Source organism: Zea mays, chromosome 4 (assembly GCF_902167145.1).
Source record: "Zea mays cultivar B73 chromosome 4, Zm-B73-REFERENCE-NAM-5.0, whole genome shotgun sequence".
Classification (NCBI taxonomy): Eukaryota; Viridiplantae; Streptophyta; class Magnoliopsida; order Poales; family Poaceae; genus Zea; species Zea mays.
This window is the reverse complement of record NC_050099.1, coordinates 237,054,390-237,075,272: the sequence shown is the minus strand read 5'-3', so window position 1 is coordinate 237,075,272 and position 20,883 is coordinate 237,054,390. Positions and strand designations below refer to the sequence as shown.

The 20,883-nt window shown below is 45.1% G+C and overlaps 2 protein-coding genes and 3 non-coding genes across 6 annotated transcripts; 1 reads left to right on the top strand and 4 right to left on the bottom strand.

The window, feature by feature from the left end:
* Positions 1-2,785, bottom strand: LOC100193696 (60S ribosomal protein L11-like). The gene is made up of 4 exons (NM_001138788.2): positions 2,653-2,785; positions 2,405-2,555; positions 2,112-2,307; positions 1-429 (listed from the first exon to the last, which is right to left on the bottom strand). Exons 1-4 carry the CDS (start codon positions 2,653-2,655, stop codon positions 231-233), a joined length of 549 nt encoding a protein of 182 aa, NP_001132260.1. The 5' UTR covers positions 2,656-2,785; the 3' UTR covers positions 1-230.
* A 248-nt stretch (positions 2,786-3,033) lies between these two features.
* On the bottom strand, positions 3,034-3,101 carry MIR399g (microRNA MIR399g). The gene has a single exon (NR_121168.1). It is a non-coding gene; the product is annotated as a microRNA MIR399g (primary transcript).
* A 1,077-nt stretch (positions 3,102-4,178) lies between these two features.
* MIR399a (microRNA MIR399a) lies at positions 4,179-4,301 on the top strand. The gene has a single exon (NR_121061.1). It is a non-coding gene; the product is annotated as a microRNA MIR399a (primary transcript).
* A 9,226-nt stretch (positions 4,302-13,527) lies between these two features.
* Positions 13,528-19,874, bottom strand: LOC103654777 (NAD(P)-binding Rossmann-fold superfamily protein). Of its 2 annotated transcripts, none has more exons than XM_008681593.2 (16): positions 19,584-19,874; positions 18,991-19,200; positions 18,728-18,889; positions 18,570-18,620; positions 17,905-18,039; positions 17,788-17,811; positions 17,563-17,674; positions 16,998-17,123; positions 16,847-16,896; positions 15,394-15,552; positions 15,226-15,321; positions 15,019-15,134; positions 14,768-14,891; positions 14,428-14,541; positions 14,254-14,334; positions 13,528-14,158 (listed from the first exon to the last, which is right to left on the bottom strand). In XM_008681593.2, exons 1-16 carry the CDS (start codon positions 19,647-19,649, stop codon positions 14,012-14,014), a joined length of 1,773 nt encoding a protein of 590 aa, XP_008679815.1. In that variant the 5' UTR covers positions 19,650-19,874; the 3' UTR covers positions 13,528-14,011. The 2 variants fall into 2 exon arrangements, with proteins under 2 accessions (XP_008679815.1, XP_020408479.1); XM_020552890.2 differs by having other exon boundaries at positions 16,998-17,147; positions 19,584-19,872.
* TRNAQ-CUG (transfer RNA glutamine (anticodon CUG)) lies at positions 19,338-19,409 on the bottom strand. The gene has a single exon. It is a non-coding gene; the product is annotated as a tRNA-Gln (tRNA).
* Positions 19,875-20,883: the final 1,009 nt, after the last annotated feature.

The window sequence follows — 20,883 nt, the reverse complement described above, 5'->3', positions numbered from 1 at the left end:
TGCGGTAAACAAAGCATGTAACCAAAGAAGAGCTAGGACAGACTAATAACATATTCTCAAGCAACAGCAGAGTATGGTAAGGGCACAAAAAATAATTCATATAGTGATTATAGCTCTGCTAGTAGACTAAAAAGTCAGGCCAGAGGATACAACTCAAACAAAAACCTTGGAAGGTGATCTTGCGTTCACATGGAGATGAAGCGAGAGCTGTTTTGCCCCACAGGTGAGGTTTAAATCGTGCTGGCCTGAGCCTTGTTGAGGATGACACCTTCATACTTGACCTGGAACCACTTCATGGAGTCCTCCTTGGTCACCCTATGCTGAATCCCAACACGGGACTTGCACCTCCTGCGGCGCGCGACGCGATAGCCAGCACGCTCAAGCACGACGTAGAAGTCCATCCCATAGATGCCTGTTGATGGATCATACCTGCACAAATTCATAAGAAATCGCTCAGTGGCTACGGAGATAATGCATCAACTAATAAAAAACGAGCATATTGGAAACTATGCGTCTCTGCCGATATAGTTAAATTTTGCGCTGGTTACTAAAATTCTATAAGGTGGTAGCTTTGCTTCATGTTAGCCATGGACAACTGGTGTCTTGGATTTGCATCGGCTAACATTTGAGGTCATCGAATAACTATTGGTAAATTCTTTACTGAATAAGGAGCAAGGAACCATTGCCGCATATACTAGTAACATGGCTCATCAGACAAATTGGAACAGCAGGATAAACAGACAATTAAATTATCATATGAGCTCATTTCAGTTTAAACAGTAGGAACAGACAATTAAATTATCATATGCGGCTCTAGGCGTCCACGGCTGACGGCCCCACGCGGCCACGCCCCGACCCGACGGGCGACGGCCCCACACCCCGGAGCACCGCCGCCGGCCACCGCACGCCCGCTGCACGCTGGCCCGCTGCTGCACCCGCACTTCGCCTAGTCACCTGGAGCCGCCGCCCGCCGAGGCTGAGCCGGACAGCCGCCGAGTGCCCGACACGACAGCCCGAGCAGGCGAGTAGCCGTGCGTGAGCGGTGAGCCCTTCTGTCCGAGTTTGATTTGAAGTTCCAGCCGCCACCACGCCAGTCACAGAGTCGCCCGCTGCTGAGACGTCGGCCGTGTGCGACATGCCTCTCGCGGTCTCGCCTCGTGTCGTCTCGCACCCGGAGGCCGGAGCACCGCCACGGCGCCGCGGCGCCGCGGGCGCTCCCTCCTGGGCTCCTGGCCTCCTTCACATTATTGGAGCTAGAGGAGCGGGCGGCATCCCATCGCTCAGTGCCCCAAATCCAATCGCCTGGTCAAGTCTGTTGCTGCCGGAGGTAGATGGACGCCTTATCGTGCTTTGATTTGAAGTCTGTTACTGCGCCAGGGGCAGATCTCCGAAGAGGCGAAGACCGAAGTCCGAAGGTGAATTGCTTTGATTTGATTATTTATTTGCTTAGTTGCTTTGATTTGAAGTTTTGATTTGATTATTTATTTGGTAGTAGTCCCATGTTTATAGGAATAAGATGGAAAAATTTCTTATAAAAAACCAGAAAAAAGATGTTTAAATTATATCTTGTTTGTTGTGTCATATTAAACATCGATTATATTTTTTTGTTTGGTTTAAAAAATATTAGTCTTAGTTTATTAGCCCCCCTCTTGGATCAATCCTGGATCCGCCACTGACTGGCATTGCACTGACATAAGAAAACACTGCTCAGTTGTAAGACAATTAACTGTACAATTAAGTCAATAACTGCAGAATGGGTTGAGTTATGGATGCTCTGTTAATAAAGTAGGCTATTACCTAGGCTTTAACAACAAATACCTAATACCAAGTTCTAATGAAAGGAAAACATGCCAATGTAGCTTCAGTGGATTAAGCATCTATAATATTCAGAAACGGTTACTGTGTGTGCGCTAATGGGCAAAGGGAGTAGAAAAGAAGCTAATGATTTAATAGCATCGTATTATCGCTGAAAACACGGGCATCGCCTCGGGGGACCAAAAATTCCGTAGCTCTCTAAGTTTTAGCTACAACGGCAACGAAACAAGAATGCACATGGAAAGGGTCTTACTCATATCTATTATTCACGTAAAGTATATAAGACGGAGCCGTACTTGATACCAAGGTCGATGTGCTCCTGGATGCCGAACCCGAAGCAGCCGGTGTCGCTGAAGTTCCTCCTGAGCAGCTCGTACTCCTTGACCTTGAGGCCGCTCTCAAGCAGCTGCATGGCCTTGTCGCCCCTGACCGTGACGTAGCAGGCGATCTTCTCGTTACGCCGGATGCCGAACGAGCGCACCGTGTACCTCGCTGCAAGACCAAGAGCAAGACCAGCAGGTAAAAGCACGCACGCATCGTGAGCGGAGCGCGAGAAACGGGAAGCGGCCCGCAAGACCTCAGCACCCACCCTTGGAGAAGACGGGGGTCTGGCCGCTGAGCTGCTCCAGCACCTTGGCGGCGCGGGTGAGGCGGTCGCCGCTCTCCCCTACGGATATGTTGAGGACCAGCTTCTGCACCTTGATCTCCCGCATCGGGTTGGACTGCTTCTTCTCGGACGCCTGCGGGACGCGCCACATGTCACAGGAAGGAGGATGGAGAGGAAGAGGAGGACGAGAAGATGGGAATGGGAACACGGGGACGGAAGCGGGAGTGTACCATCGGGGCAAGGAGACGGCCGGACCCTCTTCTCCTTAGGCGGCGGCGGCGGCGGCTGGGTGGAGGGTGGAGCAGATGGGCGTCGGATGGCGGCGCGAGGTTAAAAGGAAGGAAGCAACCCTAGGTCTAGGCGGGGAGGTGGGGGTCTAGCTCGGAGCTGTGAGAGGCTTTTCATGGGCCTATTTAGGCTGTTGAGGATCCTGTGGTGGGCTTTAGGGCTTTTGTCCAATCCAAGACGGATCAGTCGATCAGATATTGGGCTCCTATCCGATGGGCTGAAGAAAGGCCGGATGTAACCGGCCAGCCGGATGGAGCATCGTCTTCTCCTACCTTGAGCCGGAGAGGTAGAGTAGAAAGAACCACTGTGTGTGCAGGCGCATCGCCGGGCAAATCCCCTTTGGCAGGGTAGGGGTACGTCGCCGTCGCACCTGCCAACGGGGGGTTGCCCTGCAATGGACCTCCACACTCCACAAACACATGCATGATCAAGGATGGAATAGATACATCGTTACTACTTGCTTTAGTGCACGTATGCATGCCTGCCGTTTTGGGTCGGATCGGGGGATGGTGGTGATAGGAGGAACGGTGGGCGTCGCCTACTTATACCATGCCGGAAACGGCATATCCGGCAGGACATGCGCCGCCCTTTCGCCGCGGCGGTAAAGCAAGGGCCGGTCAGTCAGCCGGAGAGACCAAAAGGAAAGATATATACATCTACGTGCCAACAAAAGCGAGCTACTGGAATCCATGGCGCTTTATTCTGATCGAGACTGGTCGTGCATGTCTGTTACGCGACGAAAGGCCGCCGGCTTTTCTGGTCGAGAAGCCTCAGTCCGGCCGGCCGGCCTCACTCTGGGAATGCAGTTCAAGATAACAAATTGACTGCTCTGCAATTGCGGTGCAAAAAAAACAGAAAACGATCAGGAACTCAGGATCAGGATGAGGCGGGCAAACGGCCCTTGGGAGCCCCAATAGCCCGGCGGCATTCGCGAGAGACAGAGAGAGAGAGTTCGCTGGAGAAGATCCATGCGAATGTCCAGCACGCACTTGCTCAATCATGTTTCTTTCTTTTTTTTCCCCCTTTGACGAGATGCGATTCAGCATGATGCATGGGCATGGTCCAGAGGACTAATTCGCCATCCCTGCAAGATCAGTACAACTTGTACTGCTCTGCATCCTCCGCTCATATGACACCGCGTCCAGCATCGTTGTACTACACTCCCTTGGAGTATACTATATATCTTTTTCATTGAACCGGAGCAGCGACGGCAGTTCGTCGAATATCCAAATAATTAGCAAGAAGCTTCCCTGGAATGGTTCCGATTGTGTAGCAGCAGCACATGCCGAGCATATCCAGATTTCGTCTTCGCGCCCATCAGTTTCCTCCGCGTATATATAGCGAGGTAGCTGGCGGGCACCAGAGACAGCAAGGTGAAGAAACTGAGGTGAGGAGGAGGTAGGAGAAGAGAAGCGAGCGGAGAAGCAAAGAAGAGTGGCAAGCAGAGAGCATGTCCAGCTGACTCATGTGTGAAGAGGGTGAGAATCACAGTGCGGTTCTCCTCTGGCACGAAGGCTGGCCAGAGCAGCTTATATTGCCACCACCCTTCCTTGCCAAAGGAGAATTGCCCTGCCATTCACAACCCTGCAATTCAACTTCATTTCTTTCTTTCTTTTTTAAGTTCTTGGAGTCACACAGAGGCAAGGTTATCAATTTTATATAAGTGTCGCGTTCGGGAGAGCGCTTGCATCCGGTCGTTTTGGTGGAGCGGGAACATTATAACTATTTATGATAAATTTTCATGCGAAAACTAGAGGAGCTAATCCACTCATCTTTTGTTGGAAACCAAGCATCCAAAAAATAAAAATGGAGTCACTTTATTCTCCTCCACTACTCAACCAAACGCACCCTAAGCCACAGAGGCCCTTGGGGCCCCAAGACACTCCAAGGCCTCGAGCGTCATGAAACAATCTAGGGTAAAACAATCGTCCTTGGAGAGTCTTGTTCCTTTAGGAATTGATCAACGATCTAGGTCCCTAGGACGGACGCTCCTAGGAGTAAGTCCCCAGGGCCCTCGTGTACCTAGACACGCATACATCTAAGTCCTTAGGGCACGACTAAGTCTTTGGGTCCCTCGTACCCTAGAGCACTCATAAAGTCCCCAAATCCTCTCATGCACTAGTGTGTTATGAAGGCTACGAGTACCCGAGGTGGTCCGTCCCTCGAGTACTGCATTTAGATGCTTGGAGACCTCTACTGAGAGCGACCATAGCCCGAAGAAGCTCGATGGGAGGGATTAAATGCAACTAAGTGTAATCCTATTGTAAGATAGAAGGATCTGACGGAACCCACTGAGGATAGTATGACTTCAATAGAGGGACACCATAGCTAAAAGCATGAAGACAAGTATATGTCATTAACTTAATGGATAAGGCTTAAGCACAATATATTAAATATGTGATGTATGATATTATAAATCTAAGGGCATGTACAGTGGTGTTTAATATACAGGCTCTTTAGGTGTTTAAAGGGGTATTTGCAAAAAAAATCGTTGAGCCGTCTCTCCGCGATGAGATGTCTCTGGCTCGTAACCTAAGTAGCAACAGACGCCTCATTTCCCACTGTACGAATATTCGATGTTGTACAAATACATTTACTTTTGTATTTATTAATAGACTACATTTATAAACACTTTATTATATAATAGAGTCTCTTAGTTATCTCTTGTGCTTTGTGCTTGGAGAATCGTTTTGGTCTCTCTACTATACATGCCCTAAAAAGTATGTTGTTGTCATGGCTTAGGCTACACGGAAACGACAAATTTTTAGCGGTCTTATTAATTTTCGGTGGTTATTTAGTAGCCACCGAAAATAGCAGCACGATTGGTGGCCTGGTGTCAGCCGCCAAAACTTCACTTAATTTCGGTGGACTTAATTTGGCCATTGCAAATTAATTAACTTTCAGTGGCGTTCTTCAAAATTTGGCGTTCTTCGAAATTTATTCAATTAAGGACGACGGCTGGTGGTGATCCGTCGAAATTAAAGCTTTATTTTGGACGGCCTTAAACAAAGTGTTACCGCATCATTGACAAATGCAGGTAGAATTTGTGGTATATTATGAGGGCACCGGGGCAAGCAGTATGGCTAAAGAATCATATCCCAAGGTTGAGAGTGGTCAAAGTATATCTAAACCATTCACATTGTAATACCCAGCAATACTCTACTCGAGTAGCACCAAGTGGTGCTGCCAAACACGTTGAAATTATAATTTTTTTTAGATAATGGAACAGAAATAAGGTCCCAGCCTCTACACCATCCAAGACAGCGTACACAGCGTATCGATACATCCAACAAGCGCTTAGGCTCACAAACAGACTCAAAAAACCAAGTTTACCCAAGACAGCTAGACGACTAGGCCGCAATTCTATTTGAGAACTTCCACCCAAACTTAGCGAACACCTCCATAACGACCGACTCCAATAAGCGGCATGCCCTGTTCAGATCGGTCCTCGCGTCCTCGTCTCTAAGCAGCAGCGACCAAGAACGTGCCCAATATGTCGCCCTGAAAATAACCTGCATGAAAGTGTTAGCCTTGGCGCAATTGAACACCATATCATTTCTATTCAACCATATAGCCCAACAAATAGCAGAAAAACCTACACAAATCTGATTTCTAAATGCTCGCCGAAAACCAGCAAGCCAAGAACCAAACAAGTCGTGGGTGCTAGAGGGAGGTTGAATTCCAAAGGTGATATGTATTGTATTCCAAATAAAGCGGGCGAAGTGACATTGGATGAAAAGATGTTCAATAGTCTCTAGAGAACTACACGAACAACATTTTAGATTTCCTTTCCAATCCCGCTTTGCAAGGTTATCTTTAGTGAGAGTAACTCCATTTTTGATGTACCACAGGAAAATTTTAATTTTAAGTGGTATCTTAATCTTCCAGATTGGGGACTTAAGTGGAACAATACCATCACAAATCAATACCCTATAGAAAGAGCGTGTTGAGAATACCCCACTTTTGTGTAAATTCCAAATGAAAATGTCCCTATCACCTGTAAGGCTAGTGTTGAGGACACATGCCACCAATTTGTACCACGACTCCAAGTTAACGCCCGTTAATGCCCTTCGAAAGGTCACATTTAGCGGTGTGGTGCTTAGCACCTCGGCTACCGTTGCGGACTTTTTGCGCACAATCTGATAGAGGTTAGGATAGGCGATTTTAAGAAACCTATCACCAACCCAGTTGTCCTCCCAGAATCTAGTTTCCTTTCCATTATGAACTTTGAAACGTCCGTAATGTAAGAATTGGTCTTTCACTTTCATGAGTCCAGACCAGAAATGGGAATCCCCGGGCTGTCTTTGAGCTTGGGCAAGGTTTTTATGTGACAAATATTTCCTTCTTAGAAGATTTTGCCAAATGCCTTCCTCATTAATTAACTTGAAAAGCCACTTACTCAAAAGACACTTGTTTTAGGTTTCCAATTTCTGGATGCCTAAACCCCCACAGTCTGTAGGCCTACACAAGATGCTCCACTTAGTGAGCCTGTATTTCTTCTTGTGTTCATCACATTGCCAATAGAAACGTGAGCGATAGTAGTTGAGTTTTTTAAGCACACCTTTCGGTATCTCAAAGAAAGACAACATATACATGGCAAGGCTAGTAAGCACAGAATTAATCAGAACTAGCCTACCCCCTACTGACAACAATTTTCCTTTCCAACTACTGAGTTTTTTCTGAAATTTTTCCTCAATTATCTTCCAGTCGTTGTTTGATAACTTCCTATGGTGCATGGGGATTCCAAGGTATTTAAAGGGAACACAACCAGTTTTGCACCCAAAAAGATTTGCATATTCATGCTCAAAATCTTTAGCCTCTTCATAGCAATATAGCTCGCTCTTATGGAAGTTTATTTTAAGACCCGATAGCTGCTCAAAAGTACTTAACACTAGTTTAAGATTTTTGGCCTTATCGAGGTCATGTTCCATAAATAGGATAGTATCATCAGCATATTGAAGTATAGAGAGTCCTCCATCCACTAAGTGTGGTACTAATCCTACTAAGTCAACAGTATTCTTTGCTCTCTCAATTAAAATGGCCAACATGTCCGCAACGATATTAAAGAGGATCGGAGACAGAGGATCACCTTGTCTAAGTCCTTTCTTTGTTTGAAAGTAGTGGCCAATGTCGTCATTGACTTTGATACCGACACTACCTCCCTTGACAATTTGGCTGATCCAATTGCACCACTGGGGGGAAAAAGCCTTTCATGCGCAAAGCTTGTTGGAGAAAGGACCAATTGACCTTGTCGTAGGCCTTCTCAAAGTCGAGTTTTAGTACGACGCCATCAAGCTTCTTCCTGTGTAACTCGTGGATCGTCTCGTGTAAAATAACGACTCCCTCCATAATGTTTCTTCCTGACATGAAAGCAGTTTGAGAAGGCTTAATGACTTTCTGTGCTACTAGAGCCACACGGTTCGTCATTACCTTGGTAAAAATCTTAAAGCTCACATTAAGCAGACATATAGGTCTAATGTTGAATTTGTTTGGCCTCTTTTAGCTTGGGGAGTAAAGTAATTATACCAAAGTTGAGACAGTATAGGGGCAGATTTCCCTTATGGAACTCAAGAAAGAGGCATAGTAAATCGTCTTTGATTACGTCCCAGAAGACTTGATAAAATTCAGCTGGGAAGCCATCAGGTCCTGGTGCCTTATTATGTTCCATCTGGAAGATTGCCTTCTTGACTTCATCCATCATAAATGGTGAAGTAAGAATTTCATTTTCCAGGTCCGTTACCTGTGGGATATCGTCTCTGACCGATTCAACCATGGAAAAATGGTTGGGTTCTGATGCACCAAAGAGGCCCTTGTAATAGATAGTGATAAATCTTTTTAAGATTTTCATCACCCTCAATAGTGCAGTTCTCTTGTTCTAACCGGAATATCCTCGTTTTTCTATGTTTCCCATTTGCTACCAGCTGGAAGTACTTAGTATTACAATCACCCTGTAACAACTTAGTTGTTTTGGCTCTTTGGTACCATCTAATTTCTTCCTCTCTTAGCATGTGAGCTAGACGCTGCTTTAGACACTGCTTTAAGTCGAGTTCTTGAGCAGTAAGCATCTGTGTTTCGGCCTTTTTGTCTAAATCATCAGCCTTCTTAATAATTTGCTCTTTTTCTTTTTTATATGCACCACTGGTATTTTTCGCCCAACCCCTTAGGAATTGGCGTAGTCTTTGAATTTTGAACTGCCATTTTTGTAGAGGGGTCCAACCTCTATTCTCATTTTTCCAAACCTGTGTCACCATATCCGAGAAACCTTCTCTCAGAAACCAGCCGAGCTCAAATTTAAAAGGAGGCTGATTGTTTGAGTGGGTTCCACTTCCCGTGTTCATGAGCAGTGGGGTGTGGTCAGAAATTTCTCTCGTCAAAGCTTGAACCGTTGTCAAAGGATACTTTGACTCCCACTCGGTAGTAACCAAGATACGGTCAAGAGTCTCAAAGGTGGGTACGCTTCTAGAGTTAGCCCAAGTGAATTTCCGATTTGATAATCCCAATTCCCGGAGATCCAAGCTATCAATGACTGCATTAAAAAGGAAAGGCCATCTATCATTGTAGTTATCATTATTTTTTTCATGTTGGTTCCTAATGATATTAAAATCACCACCAACAATAAGCGGCAGGTTTTCTTTGGCACAAGTTTGCACCAGTTCAGCCAGAAAAGATTCCTTGAATTCATCTTGTGCAGCCCCATAGACCGCCACCAGAACCCAACTAAAGCCATCATCCTTGTTTCGTAGATGGAACTTCACATAGAAGTCACCCACATCAATACTACCGATGTCAAAAACTTCCAGATTTACACCAAGTAGGATGCCTCCGGACCTACCGTGAGGTTTCGACCAGTGCCATAAGAAGTCTCGACCAGCACAAATATTATTCAATGTACTTTGTGTGAAATCATTTTTTCCTGTTTCGAGTAACGCAATGAAGTCTAGCTTCTCTTCTTTACTAGTATCGGAAAGGAACCTGAATTTAGCCAAGTCACCAAGACCTCTGCTATTCCAAAAAATTCCTTTCATTTTGTACACCTTTTATGTTTCTTAACCAACTTTATTTTTATGCTACCTTTGCTTCTTGAGGAGCCTTTTGATTTATTTTTCTTAAAGACAGTGTGGAAATCACAACTTAGGTGATCACTGTCCTCATCCATAACCTCCTCCACAAAGTCACCACATAAGTGTCCGAGAGCGAGATTGTCAGATTCATACTTGTCCACCTCATCATTATCACAATGTACAAACTCTGAACCAGAAAAAAACGTGCTACTATCTAATTGGGGTTCAGAATTGTGGAGCTCAAGTCTATTTAAAAGAGAAACTGAATCTGAAACTTGTTTTTGATTAGAACCTAGGGATACCCCTAGATTGCTAACCATAGTAGAGATAACATCATTAGGAAGAGAGAAAGGGCCAGAGGATATGGAGTTACCTGGACCGTCAAGATTCCTCCATGCAGCCCTCAGCTTGGCCTTCTCCAAAATGTGGTGGTCAGCCCCGCCCGCAAGCCTTGGGCTTGAACGTGTAGGCTGCGACACCACCTCCTTGATCCCCGCAGCGGCCACCAGCATATCTGATGAGAGGGCGCCAAGTCCAGGCTGCTGCAGCCCCCTCCTGGAGCAAGGCGGCGCAGAGACAGCCCCACGGCGCGCATAAACCGCAAGGCTTTCCAGCGGCCGACTAGGATGCGATTCCTACACCAGATCAGCAGCCACCATTGTGGCCCCAGTATCAGCCATCAACAAGGCCTCAAAAGGAGATCCACCACCGCACACACCATCATCAGATACCCCTCCAACCACAGAAAACGCAGCAGGCAATTTGTCCACCAGCACACCATCTAGTGAGCCAGCAATCACAACCTTCATGGGACAAACAGTGGGAGATTCAGCCACCATGTCAATAGAAATGCCATCAGCTGCTCCTTCCAAGTATTCGCCATCTTCCTCCGCGAGAACTTTGTCAACACAAAAGTCAAGCGACATATCCACGGCCATATCCATAATTTCATTTGCCATTTTCCTGATTTTTTCCTCCGTATCTACTCCATGCTCAAGTGCCAAAACAGGGGCTGCAGAGGTGCCACCAGGGGCAGCCCCACCCATTCCCATAGAATTGTCACTTCCATTTTGGTTGCCAGAGAGGTCCTTCTTAGAGCGCTTCCCCTCTCTGTCCAAGCTACTGCTATCATTGGGATCATCTTCATCCATGTCCTCATTGTCGCCATCATTTCCATCCCCAAAATTCTGGTTCACTTCATCACCGTTTTCATCAAAGCCCACAGATTCGACCTCGAATCTTAATTCAAAGTAGTGGTCGCCGATAACAGCATCCAATTTTGTCGGCAACAACTTGGGATCTAACACAGCAACCAACACCCGGCCAAAATTGTTCTTGCGAGTAGTTTCCATATCAACCGTTTGTGTAGACCCAAGCATAGACCCAATGGCCCAGAGATTCAAAAATTCTCTCAATTTTTTCCTGATTCCAGTGACCCGAATCCAAACCTTAGGTAACAGAAAACCTTCCTCCTCCTCATGCCATTCCTCAAATTGCATCCTTGTCCCCATGGGCACATCTTTATCACGGACATCCGCACCCCCAAATGCAATGGCCCTCTGTAGCTCATTCTTAGATGGAAACGCGACAATGAAAGAGTTCTGCTCATGAACAACAGGTTCCCAATTCCACTTGCTTGAAACAATACGCTGCAATTGCGCCACCAACTGATCACCCGAAAGATTACTACCAACAACCGAAACAAGGGCTGTTTTGGAGTCCTTTTTCCTGGAGAGTGGCGGATGAGGTATATGGTAAAAACCCAAGCCAGACACCGCATATCCGACAGCATGTGCCAGTGCCACAGGTCGAGGTTGCTTGAGCAAATGGCAACGGTGGTTGATATGATCATGGCCATCACAAATTACACAATACAACTTGGTAGAGCACTCAGCACCCAAGTGCCCCTTCAAACCACAGCGGCTACAGTTCTTCTCCTTCTTCCCTGTCCTGTGCACCTCCCTATCTCCCGCCACTGTCTCCTGGTTCCAAGCACCTGCAGCAGCATCAGAGCCGACGACTAACGCCGGCACGGTGACAGCAGCAGCTGCTGCAGCATCATCCATCCCAGGCGCAGGAGCAGGCGGGGGCCTAGCAGCCGCCTGGACAGCCTGAAACGGGCGGTAGCCCCTGCCCGCCGTTGCAGGGTCCCAGGATTGATGGCCATGGTGGCCAGCCCGAGCGCCGTGCCATCGTCTGCCAGCGAAACCCCCGCGACGAGGAGCGAAGCCACGGGGGCCACGCGACCGGAAACCACCCCGCTGCCAGCCACGGTCACGATCATCGCCACCGTACCCTAGATCGAAACCGAGATTGCTTCCCGGAAACTCTCCGCCGCCGCCGCCATGGAACAGACCGGGATCCACGCCGTGACCCCCGCCCCGACCCTGACTTGCGACGTCGCGGTCCGAGCCCCGACCATGGCCTCCAGCACCGCGGTGATCCATGGCAACAACGGACTTCGTCTTCGCCCCGAACTTCGCCTGCACGACAACCGGCTCCAATGGCGAGGAGGCCGCGACTTGAAAGGCCGAGGCAAGCGGATGGACACCGTCCGGCGGCGCGCGAGCAGGAGAAGAGAAACCCCTCGGGCGCCCCGCGTTCCCAAACAAGCCGCAAAGACCGTCCGTGAAGGTGAAATGGGCTTTTCTTCCCTCAACGCCAATTACAATGGCTCGGCCCGGCCCAGCAGATCGATCTCCGAGCACCCGTATGCCTGGTCGCGACGCGAGGAACGACGAGTTCGTCCGTCCCCCAGCAGAAACGCAAGACGGCGCCGGAGAGGAAGCTGAAGCATGCGCCGGAGAGGAAGCCGAGGCGTGTGCCAACAAGACACCAGGGGCATGCCCACGGCCAGCATGACCATGGAAAGTCCGCGCCCTGGCCAGAACGTCCGCCAAAGTGAGGTGTGGGGACACCCTAGCCGGCGGAAGCGGCCCTCGCCATGGCCGTCGCGCCGCCATCTTCCGAGCACCAGTCCCCATCCACGCCACCGACGAACCGTCACCAACCCCCCCATCTTCATCCTCTTCGGCAGAGCTTAACTCATCAACCGGAATCCCAAAGCCAAAAACGACTCCGGGAACATCATGCTCAGCCGGAGCTGGAGCCAGCGTAAGCCGGCGGCGCGGCTTGCCAAAGCTCAGGCGAACCTTCGCGTCCAGACCTCCGCCAGAGGAAGCCACATCGCTCGCCGGAACGGCCAGCGCGACGACGGGGCTGCCGCCGCCGGGGGGCGCCCGTGCCATCGCACGAGCTCCTATCCTATTAGCTGGACTTGTCTACATGGTTAGACAAATACGCAATCACGTTGAAATTATAATATTATGTTGTGAAAGATGAGTCCAAGATCAAACAATTAACATACAAAGTTGATAGTAGCGGATCTGCTCACTAAAAGCCTATCACCCATTGTATTCAATGGACATGTTGTTGGCATGGGTCTATCTAGTAGAGAGCCTCTGATTCTGGAATAAAGTAGGGTATGTATGTCACATTCTCCATAATGTTCAAACAAGTTCATTTTGGAATGGAACGATGTACTATCAGCGTTCAATGATACCTAATTTACTATTGTAATCTTATGTATTGGTGCATCATTTTATTGGAGAAATGAATTAATGACAATAATACTTATGGTCAAGGCGGAGAATATTGGATTGATCATAAGAACCAAGTATGAAAACACTAACTGGTTGTGCGCTGTGTATGGTGTGAAGGTGAAGAAGTCACTGAAACCTATTGCGCTGCACAATGTAAAGAAACAATAGTACAATTCAGAGGGCTGTCCTGTGCCTTGATCAGGAGCAAGGGCATCCTAAACCTGCCTCAGCTTTTGACTGAAGGGAGCCCCCAGTGTGCAGCATCAAGTTAAATAGAGATAGGCACCCTAGAGAATTGACTGAAAGCAACCACTCTACCAACTCATCAGGCAGCTGCTCCTGCACTGGAAAAGGTTTACCAAACCTCTTACTAAATTCTTGTGTCCTGTAATGGCTAACTCCAACGAAGGCATGAACAGCAGCACTAATTTCATCTACATATTTGTGTCTTAGCTCGAGTTTAATGATCCCCCAACCTAACAGTAATGTGTTCTTGGGAATATTTATTGGTCTGATCTTCAGCTACAAAATTTAGCATTAGTGTCATCTATGTTTCTAGATGACTTTAGACATTCAGAGTGGGGGTTACTGTGTCAGAATTTAAGAAAACAGACGAAATTCTTAATTCAACGACATCTTCAAACTTGAGCAGGTGTTGCCTCTAACGCCTCTTTACCCGTGATGCCTTCTTTGAGTTCTTTGAAATATACTTCATAGTCCTTTTCAGGAGGAGGATTTGCAGGGTCAATCACATACGGTTCGCTGAATGGAACAGTGCTCTTGACCTGATCATAAGAATTACCACCATTAGCTTTCTCCCTAAGATAACTGACAATAAGCTGTCCTAACATTCCTGCAAACAAGTGTTACAGAATTCAACCTCGAAAGTTTTGCCCACAGCATCTGGGCTTGCCAGAGCTGCTACACAAATACGGGCAACTTCTTCCCTTGATATCTTTCCCTAAGATGTTTGAAGAATGTTAAAATCATTTTTGGGGGAAGAAAGAGCACATTGTGAATTGGAATATCAGGATGAAGTGCTTCCTATACATACTGTGATGTTGTCCCCCTGGTCAAACATGAGATCGGCTCCAGCTGGTTCCTCAGTTAATGCACATGGCCTTACAATAGTGTACGGAATACCGCTTTCCCGAATTAAATCCTCTCCCTGAAAGGCCACCTCAGACATTATATAATGGTTCCAAGATAACCAACATGACAAAATGAGGAGCACCATTGTTCAGTCTATATCTTAAAGTACTTAGATGCATATCGATGGTTTATTTGCAGTACAAAAAATGTACAATTGTGATTTGTTATGTCAGAAGAATTAAAAGACCGAGTTTAAGATAGTTTTTTTTAATATAAAGATGTGTCTAATAGAATGAGCATGCCTTCAACTTAAAAGTTAAAATGGAGCCAAGCTCTTTGTTCAATCGAACAGCAGGTGGCTGCTTGCTTAAATCTAACCCCGGTCTTTCAGGTCTTGTAACTCCCGCAGAACTCACATGAACGAACCTTCATATAAAAGAAAAGCAAGCCCAGTCAGTCCTGATTGGTTCCATAAAGAAACTGAAAAAATGAAGTGGCTATATGTATTCTGTTTTACTTATGTCATTGCCTGAAAACTAGCAGATAGACAAACCTTGGAGTGATCGGCTCATTGATGTATGCTCTAATACTCGAAAAAGGAAGCTCAAACGGACCTTCAGTAAATGTTGGGTTGAGTATTCCATCGTATTCAAATTTGCTAAACATGAGCTACAAAAATCGTCACATCAACTTTTAGATGAGAGTTTACCAATTCTTCAAACGTTTACTGATGAAGGGGAAAGAAAGGAAGAAATGATACTTGTAGTGAAGTAATGTTGCTTGCATCGAAGGGTGGAGCATCAGTCACAGTACGAGCACGGAATACAGGTTTCAGAGAAGAGAAAGGTACTTTAACCTGAAATAAGAACATAGTTCTTAGTCGCTGAAACAAATTATGAAGATATATTTACAGCATGATATGACATACACTTTGCCATCCCCCCTTAGTTGTGTTAAAACTTGCTGTATAGCCAACAGTATCCCATTCATAGCTAGTCCGTATAATGAGTTTATACCGTCGCCCATCACCATTAACTCGTAACTCAATACCATCATATGCTGACAGGTCCTCTGGCACAGTAAAATTCTGCCATTCAAGTAAAGTATCATAATGTTAGCAATGTAACATCACTATAAATAGGATGCATTGATAAATAAAAATATATAAGAGTTACTCCCTCAAGTTCTATAATTAGTCATTTTGAAGTATGACACGGTCTCCAAAACATATCTTTGATGAAGGTTTCCTATTATAATACTCCCTCCATTCCAAAATTATAAGTCACTTTAGGTTTGTCCTAACTCAAACATCTCTAACGTTAACCATGTTTACTGAAAAATGCACCAACATCTATGGCATCTAATTAGTTTCATTAAATTTTCCATAAAATAGGTCATGATAGTGCATTTATTTGAACTAGATGCGAACATATTTATCTAAGAACACGGTCAAAGTTAGAGAAGTTTGATTTAGGGCAAATCTAAATTGAACTATAAGTTGGAATGGTCCGTGTATACAAAAAAATTCAACAGACTAATCTATTCATGTTGTCTTAGCATTATCAAACTCAATATGAAGTTATCAATAGCTAAAGTTTTAATAGTTTAACCTCAATTTTGTACAAAACTACAAGAATTATGGAATTGGAGGGAGTACAAGTTATTAAGTATCTACAAATTTGCACTTGCTTGTGAGTTGTGACAGAAGAAACCCATTTCATTTATTTGCATGAAACAACACAGGATATAGTTGATCATTGCAAATAACACAGCACATTGGACAGCAGATCGTTTAGTCGCCAGGAATTGGCCCCATAAACCGACTTGCGTCTTGTGTCGTGCTGCCCTGGAATCGGGGCTTCACCTTTTTGTGGAATGTCGTTTCACCAAAAGAATTTGGGAGGAAGTTGCTGTTTGAGTAGCTGTTGAGGGCCTAAAACCGTCTAGCTGGGGGCGACCCCCCGCGCTGTGGCATTGGTGGGAGAAATTGGCTTTTTTGCCGAGATGCAATAGGAAAGGCATCAGATCACTTTTGATCCTTGTAAACTGGGAGATTTGGCGAGAAAGAAATGCGAGAATCTTTGATCGCAGATTCTCGAGCTGCCAACAAATCATTGCCAAAATCAAGAGTGAGGCGGCAGCCTGGAATTTGGCAGGGGCCAAGCATCTAGCTACCCCTTTAACAACTATTTAGTGGGGTCTGTTTTTATTTTCTGATAAGGTTGGACCTTTGCCTAGTGCTTCGGTCACTGTATTGACTTAAACCTCTTGTTATTCTTCTTATCAATATATCTTGGCAAACCTCCTGCCTTTTACAAAAATAATAATAATAAAATGACTAGCAGTAATTTTGTTTCTCAGAATTTCATGGAAGTAACTACCTTTGTCCTTATACTAGTAAACCCACCATTATTTGAAGTAGATACAGTCCCTACAAGATAGGTTATCCACAGGTTATTAGCTTAGAATACCATCATTTCAAGCAAATGCAACATCTCATATACAAAATTCAGCAAATAAAAATAAAAATACCTTTGAACAACCCAGTTGGTCCACTACTTTCACTTCCTGTTGGCAAGATTTGGAATGTACTTTCACTAACACCACCCATCACAACGTCATCAAGAGCTCCCCACACAATCTCTCCAGATAAGTTGCCTAAAAATGAGATTATTGTGCTAGCTGTTAAGGAAAATGAACTCGTAAAAATGAAAATAAATACATTTACATGAAATAAAACAATCATGATTAGCAAAAACGGATTTACTATGTTAGAGTACATGTTTGAGATGCGAAGGACCAGGCTGTTATGGTGGGATATGATTATTTACAACTGATTGATTGTAATATCCTGATTAGTTTCCATCTCACAATTAAGTTTTCACACCAAAAGGATGTACTAGTAATATGCTATGCAACAATAGCCAAATGATCAATTATCAACCATATGGGAACAAGATTACATGATCCCAGGCCTATATACTTGTGGACACACTCGGGTTTTCAGCACACATAGTAGTGCCATACTACATATATGAAAATGAGTATAACAAAGATTTTTGATTTGATCTGGAAAATAAGGCAATGAAGGGTATACCTTTGAAACCAAATAGCAGTTTCCCTTCACTCAGTCCAACACTACTCTTTATGGCATTAATCAAGTTTTGCATTCCGATGTACTCAACCATTTCAGGTGAAGGTCCCTTGATCTGAATGGAGAAATATCTAATGTTGTGAACTTGAGGTCACATAGCAAGAGCTCTAGTTTTTAGGAGAACCAGGTGCTACTTATTATACATGAGAAGACTTTCTGGTACCCTACCTCAGGTTCGAAAAATTTGATGCCCTGCATGAATTCGAGACTGAAGTGTCACACTCATGTAGCCAGATGGTAGAGAGCACAAATTCTTCCTATCATAATATTGAGTATGTGACATACTTGTTTGTACTTCTGCCTGTCTGGCGTATCACCTTCCTTTGGCCCCACTATGACAGAGACTGCATTGACTACTTTTTTTATCCCTTTGAATAGCTTAGGATCAAGTGTATCTTCCTTCGTAACATCTCCTATGATCTGAAGCGAGCAGTAAGTTTGTAACTCTAAGTATGATGTTTTGATGACATGATTCTTTGAAGCTGAGTATTTAATGTCATATAGATAATAGCACGAATCACATGCACTGAGACAAGGGGCTAAATCATATTTCAGCCTGTCATTGCATATTCATTTGTTTTGCCCTTCAAATAAAATGTCAGAAATATCAAATATGGACATAGTTCCCTTTTCTACCAAAAGACAGGTTTCAAAGCATGTAACAGCAACATTTATGTCGGGCATATAAATGTAAGCCAGCATTGAGCACTGCCAAAAACAATTCTTTGGGGAACCTTATTTCTCTTGGCAATAAAACTGCCTTCATCTAAAAAGGTATCAGGTAATGCCATTAGGATGCAAATCCTCCGTAGCTATGACACTTAAAGAATTTGTTTGGCGGCTTCGAAGTAGGCGCAGAAGTGCAGTTTTGCGCTCAAAAAAAAAGTGCAGTTGCTGAAATAAAATCTCAAAGCACAGCATTAGTAATTCAACTAAAATAAGTGGCCTACCAGAGGTACATCCGGCCCCAACATGCTCCTTGCCTTGTCTACATTTCTAGCCTGAACTCAAAAAATGGAACAAATGGCACAAGAACTGTAGGAATTGTTCATACAAAAAAATGGAAAAATGTTCAAGGCCAATGTGAGTATGGTTGACAGTAGAATACCAATACTCGAACAGGTACTCCCTTCTTCTGCAGGACGTCCACCACCCGTCGCCCAACACCACCGGTGGCTCCAGTAACCAGCACCACATCCGACGTTTCCATTTTCTTTGGCACTTCACTAGAAGCAGGTCCAGTGAAACTGCTGATGATAGATTCTACAATCTACACAAATCTCCATCAAGACTTAGAGAACGTCAAATAAAAAACTCAAAATTGAATGTAGCATGACAGGGAACAGAAAACCCAGAAGTTGGAGACGAAACCTTGAGAAGGTTTGGAGGCCCGTTGAAGAAATACAGCGTCTTGACAAATCTGCCGATGTCCCAAGGTTGTTGCCCGGCAAAAGCTATTACCTCTCTCCGCGACAACCGTGACGACGCACGGCTATACGTGATCCGTGGAAACTGTTTTGAGCCCAGGAAAAGCACCTTCTGATTTGCTGTCGTCGTGGAGCAGCTAGCAGCTAAACCCCCCTGATGACAGGGGACAAAAAAAATAAAATCAAAATTACTGATTCCGTTTCAAATCTTTAGATAATCTAGCGTCGTGCGGGTCACTGGTCAACCTGACTTCAGCAAAATGGATGAGAATAAAATGAAAAAAAAATGCAAGGTCCCACCGAGATTTGAACTCGGGTTACTAGATTCAGAGTCTAATGTCCTAACCGCTAGACCATGGGACCTTTGATGTCCACAAGCCCTAGCGATATTAGAAAACTAATAAACCAACGGCCTAGGCTAAATCCATTCCGACTAGCGATTTTTTGGCGGATAACTATAGCGCGCTGGCGAAAAAGGAAAAAAAAAAGATGATGCGGCGGTGGGGAGAAGGGGACAGGACTCAGGAGTGCGCTCACCCGCGGCCTGGCGAGAAGCGCCGGAGAAGATGGAGTGGCAGCGGCGCAGCAAGAGGAACAGTTCATCTTCTAAGACGACGGCCGGACGGAAGGATTTCTCACCACGCCACCATTATTGGGAGGACTGAGAGACGGGAATTGATGAGGAGGACGAGGAACAGGGCCGGGGGGCAGCCAATGCCAATCCGTGCGACGACGACGACGAAGTGGCGGATGCCGCTGGAGCGTCGTGGAAGTGAGGCGCGGACCACACAAATTCCTGCGGTCTGCTGCGTGCACGTGGCCCACGAGGCCACAGGACTCGCAAATCGCCCCGCCCAGTATGACCTTGAGATGCGTGCGTGCTGCTAGTGCTAGAACATCATCTCCAAATCGCCCCGCCCAGTATCACCTTTGAGATGCGTGCGGCTAGAACACCGGGTTTTTTTCCTGGCAAGTTTTTTTTATCATGTGGAAGATTAAGCGTAGCAAAAGTAAAAAAAAATGTAAACCAAATCTAAGTGGCAGTCCGTGCTAACACTATAATACGGTAATACCGGAGAGAGGATGAGTCAACGAGAGGGGCGACACGAGTGAGGAAAGGGGAGGGAACAACGAAGTCGCAGCGAAGGAGTGAGAGGGACGAAGGATAAGAGGTGATTTAAATAACATTTTTTATTAAACTTGAGTAAGGGAGATGGTGTTAGCCAACGATCTATTGATTTTAATAATATGTTAAATTTGGATGTAATTTGTTGATAGATTTAGTAGAGATTATGAGTATGTATGATTTGATTAGATGAGTTTTGTAAAATTTAAACTAGTAAATTATATAGTAGTATAAATTATGTCTAAAAAAATGATGAGAAATTTTCGTTTCGGCACTAGAAAAACTTATTTATTTGATATCTATAGTTAAAATATTTTCTACGTCTTTTTACTTTTTTCTTCATTTGACAACTTTTGGTTCATGAATATATATATATATATATATATATATATATATATATATATATATATATTACATTCCTCTAGTCAATTCAGAATCACCTCCTACCGTAGATTTTCTAGATTTCTGTCAACCATGTTACCAAACTATCATACTATTATATCTGTAGTTAACAGTTGTTTAGCTTTGTCAAAACTGTCAGGTCACAGTAACTTTCTCACAGCTTACAAATAGAATCAGATTTTCAGTAATCTACGACTAAACCATACCGACCCTTAGAGTCCTCCCTTGTCCAGCCATAAATTTCTAAAAATCTGATCCAACAAGGCAACAACCATGACTTTACGAGGAAGCTAAAAGTTGTGTGGTTGA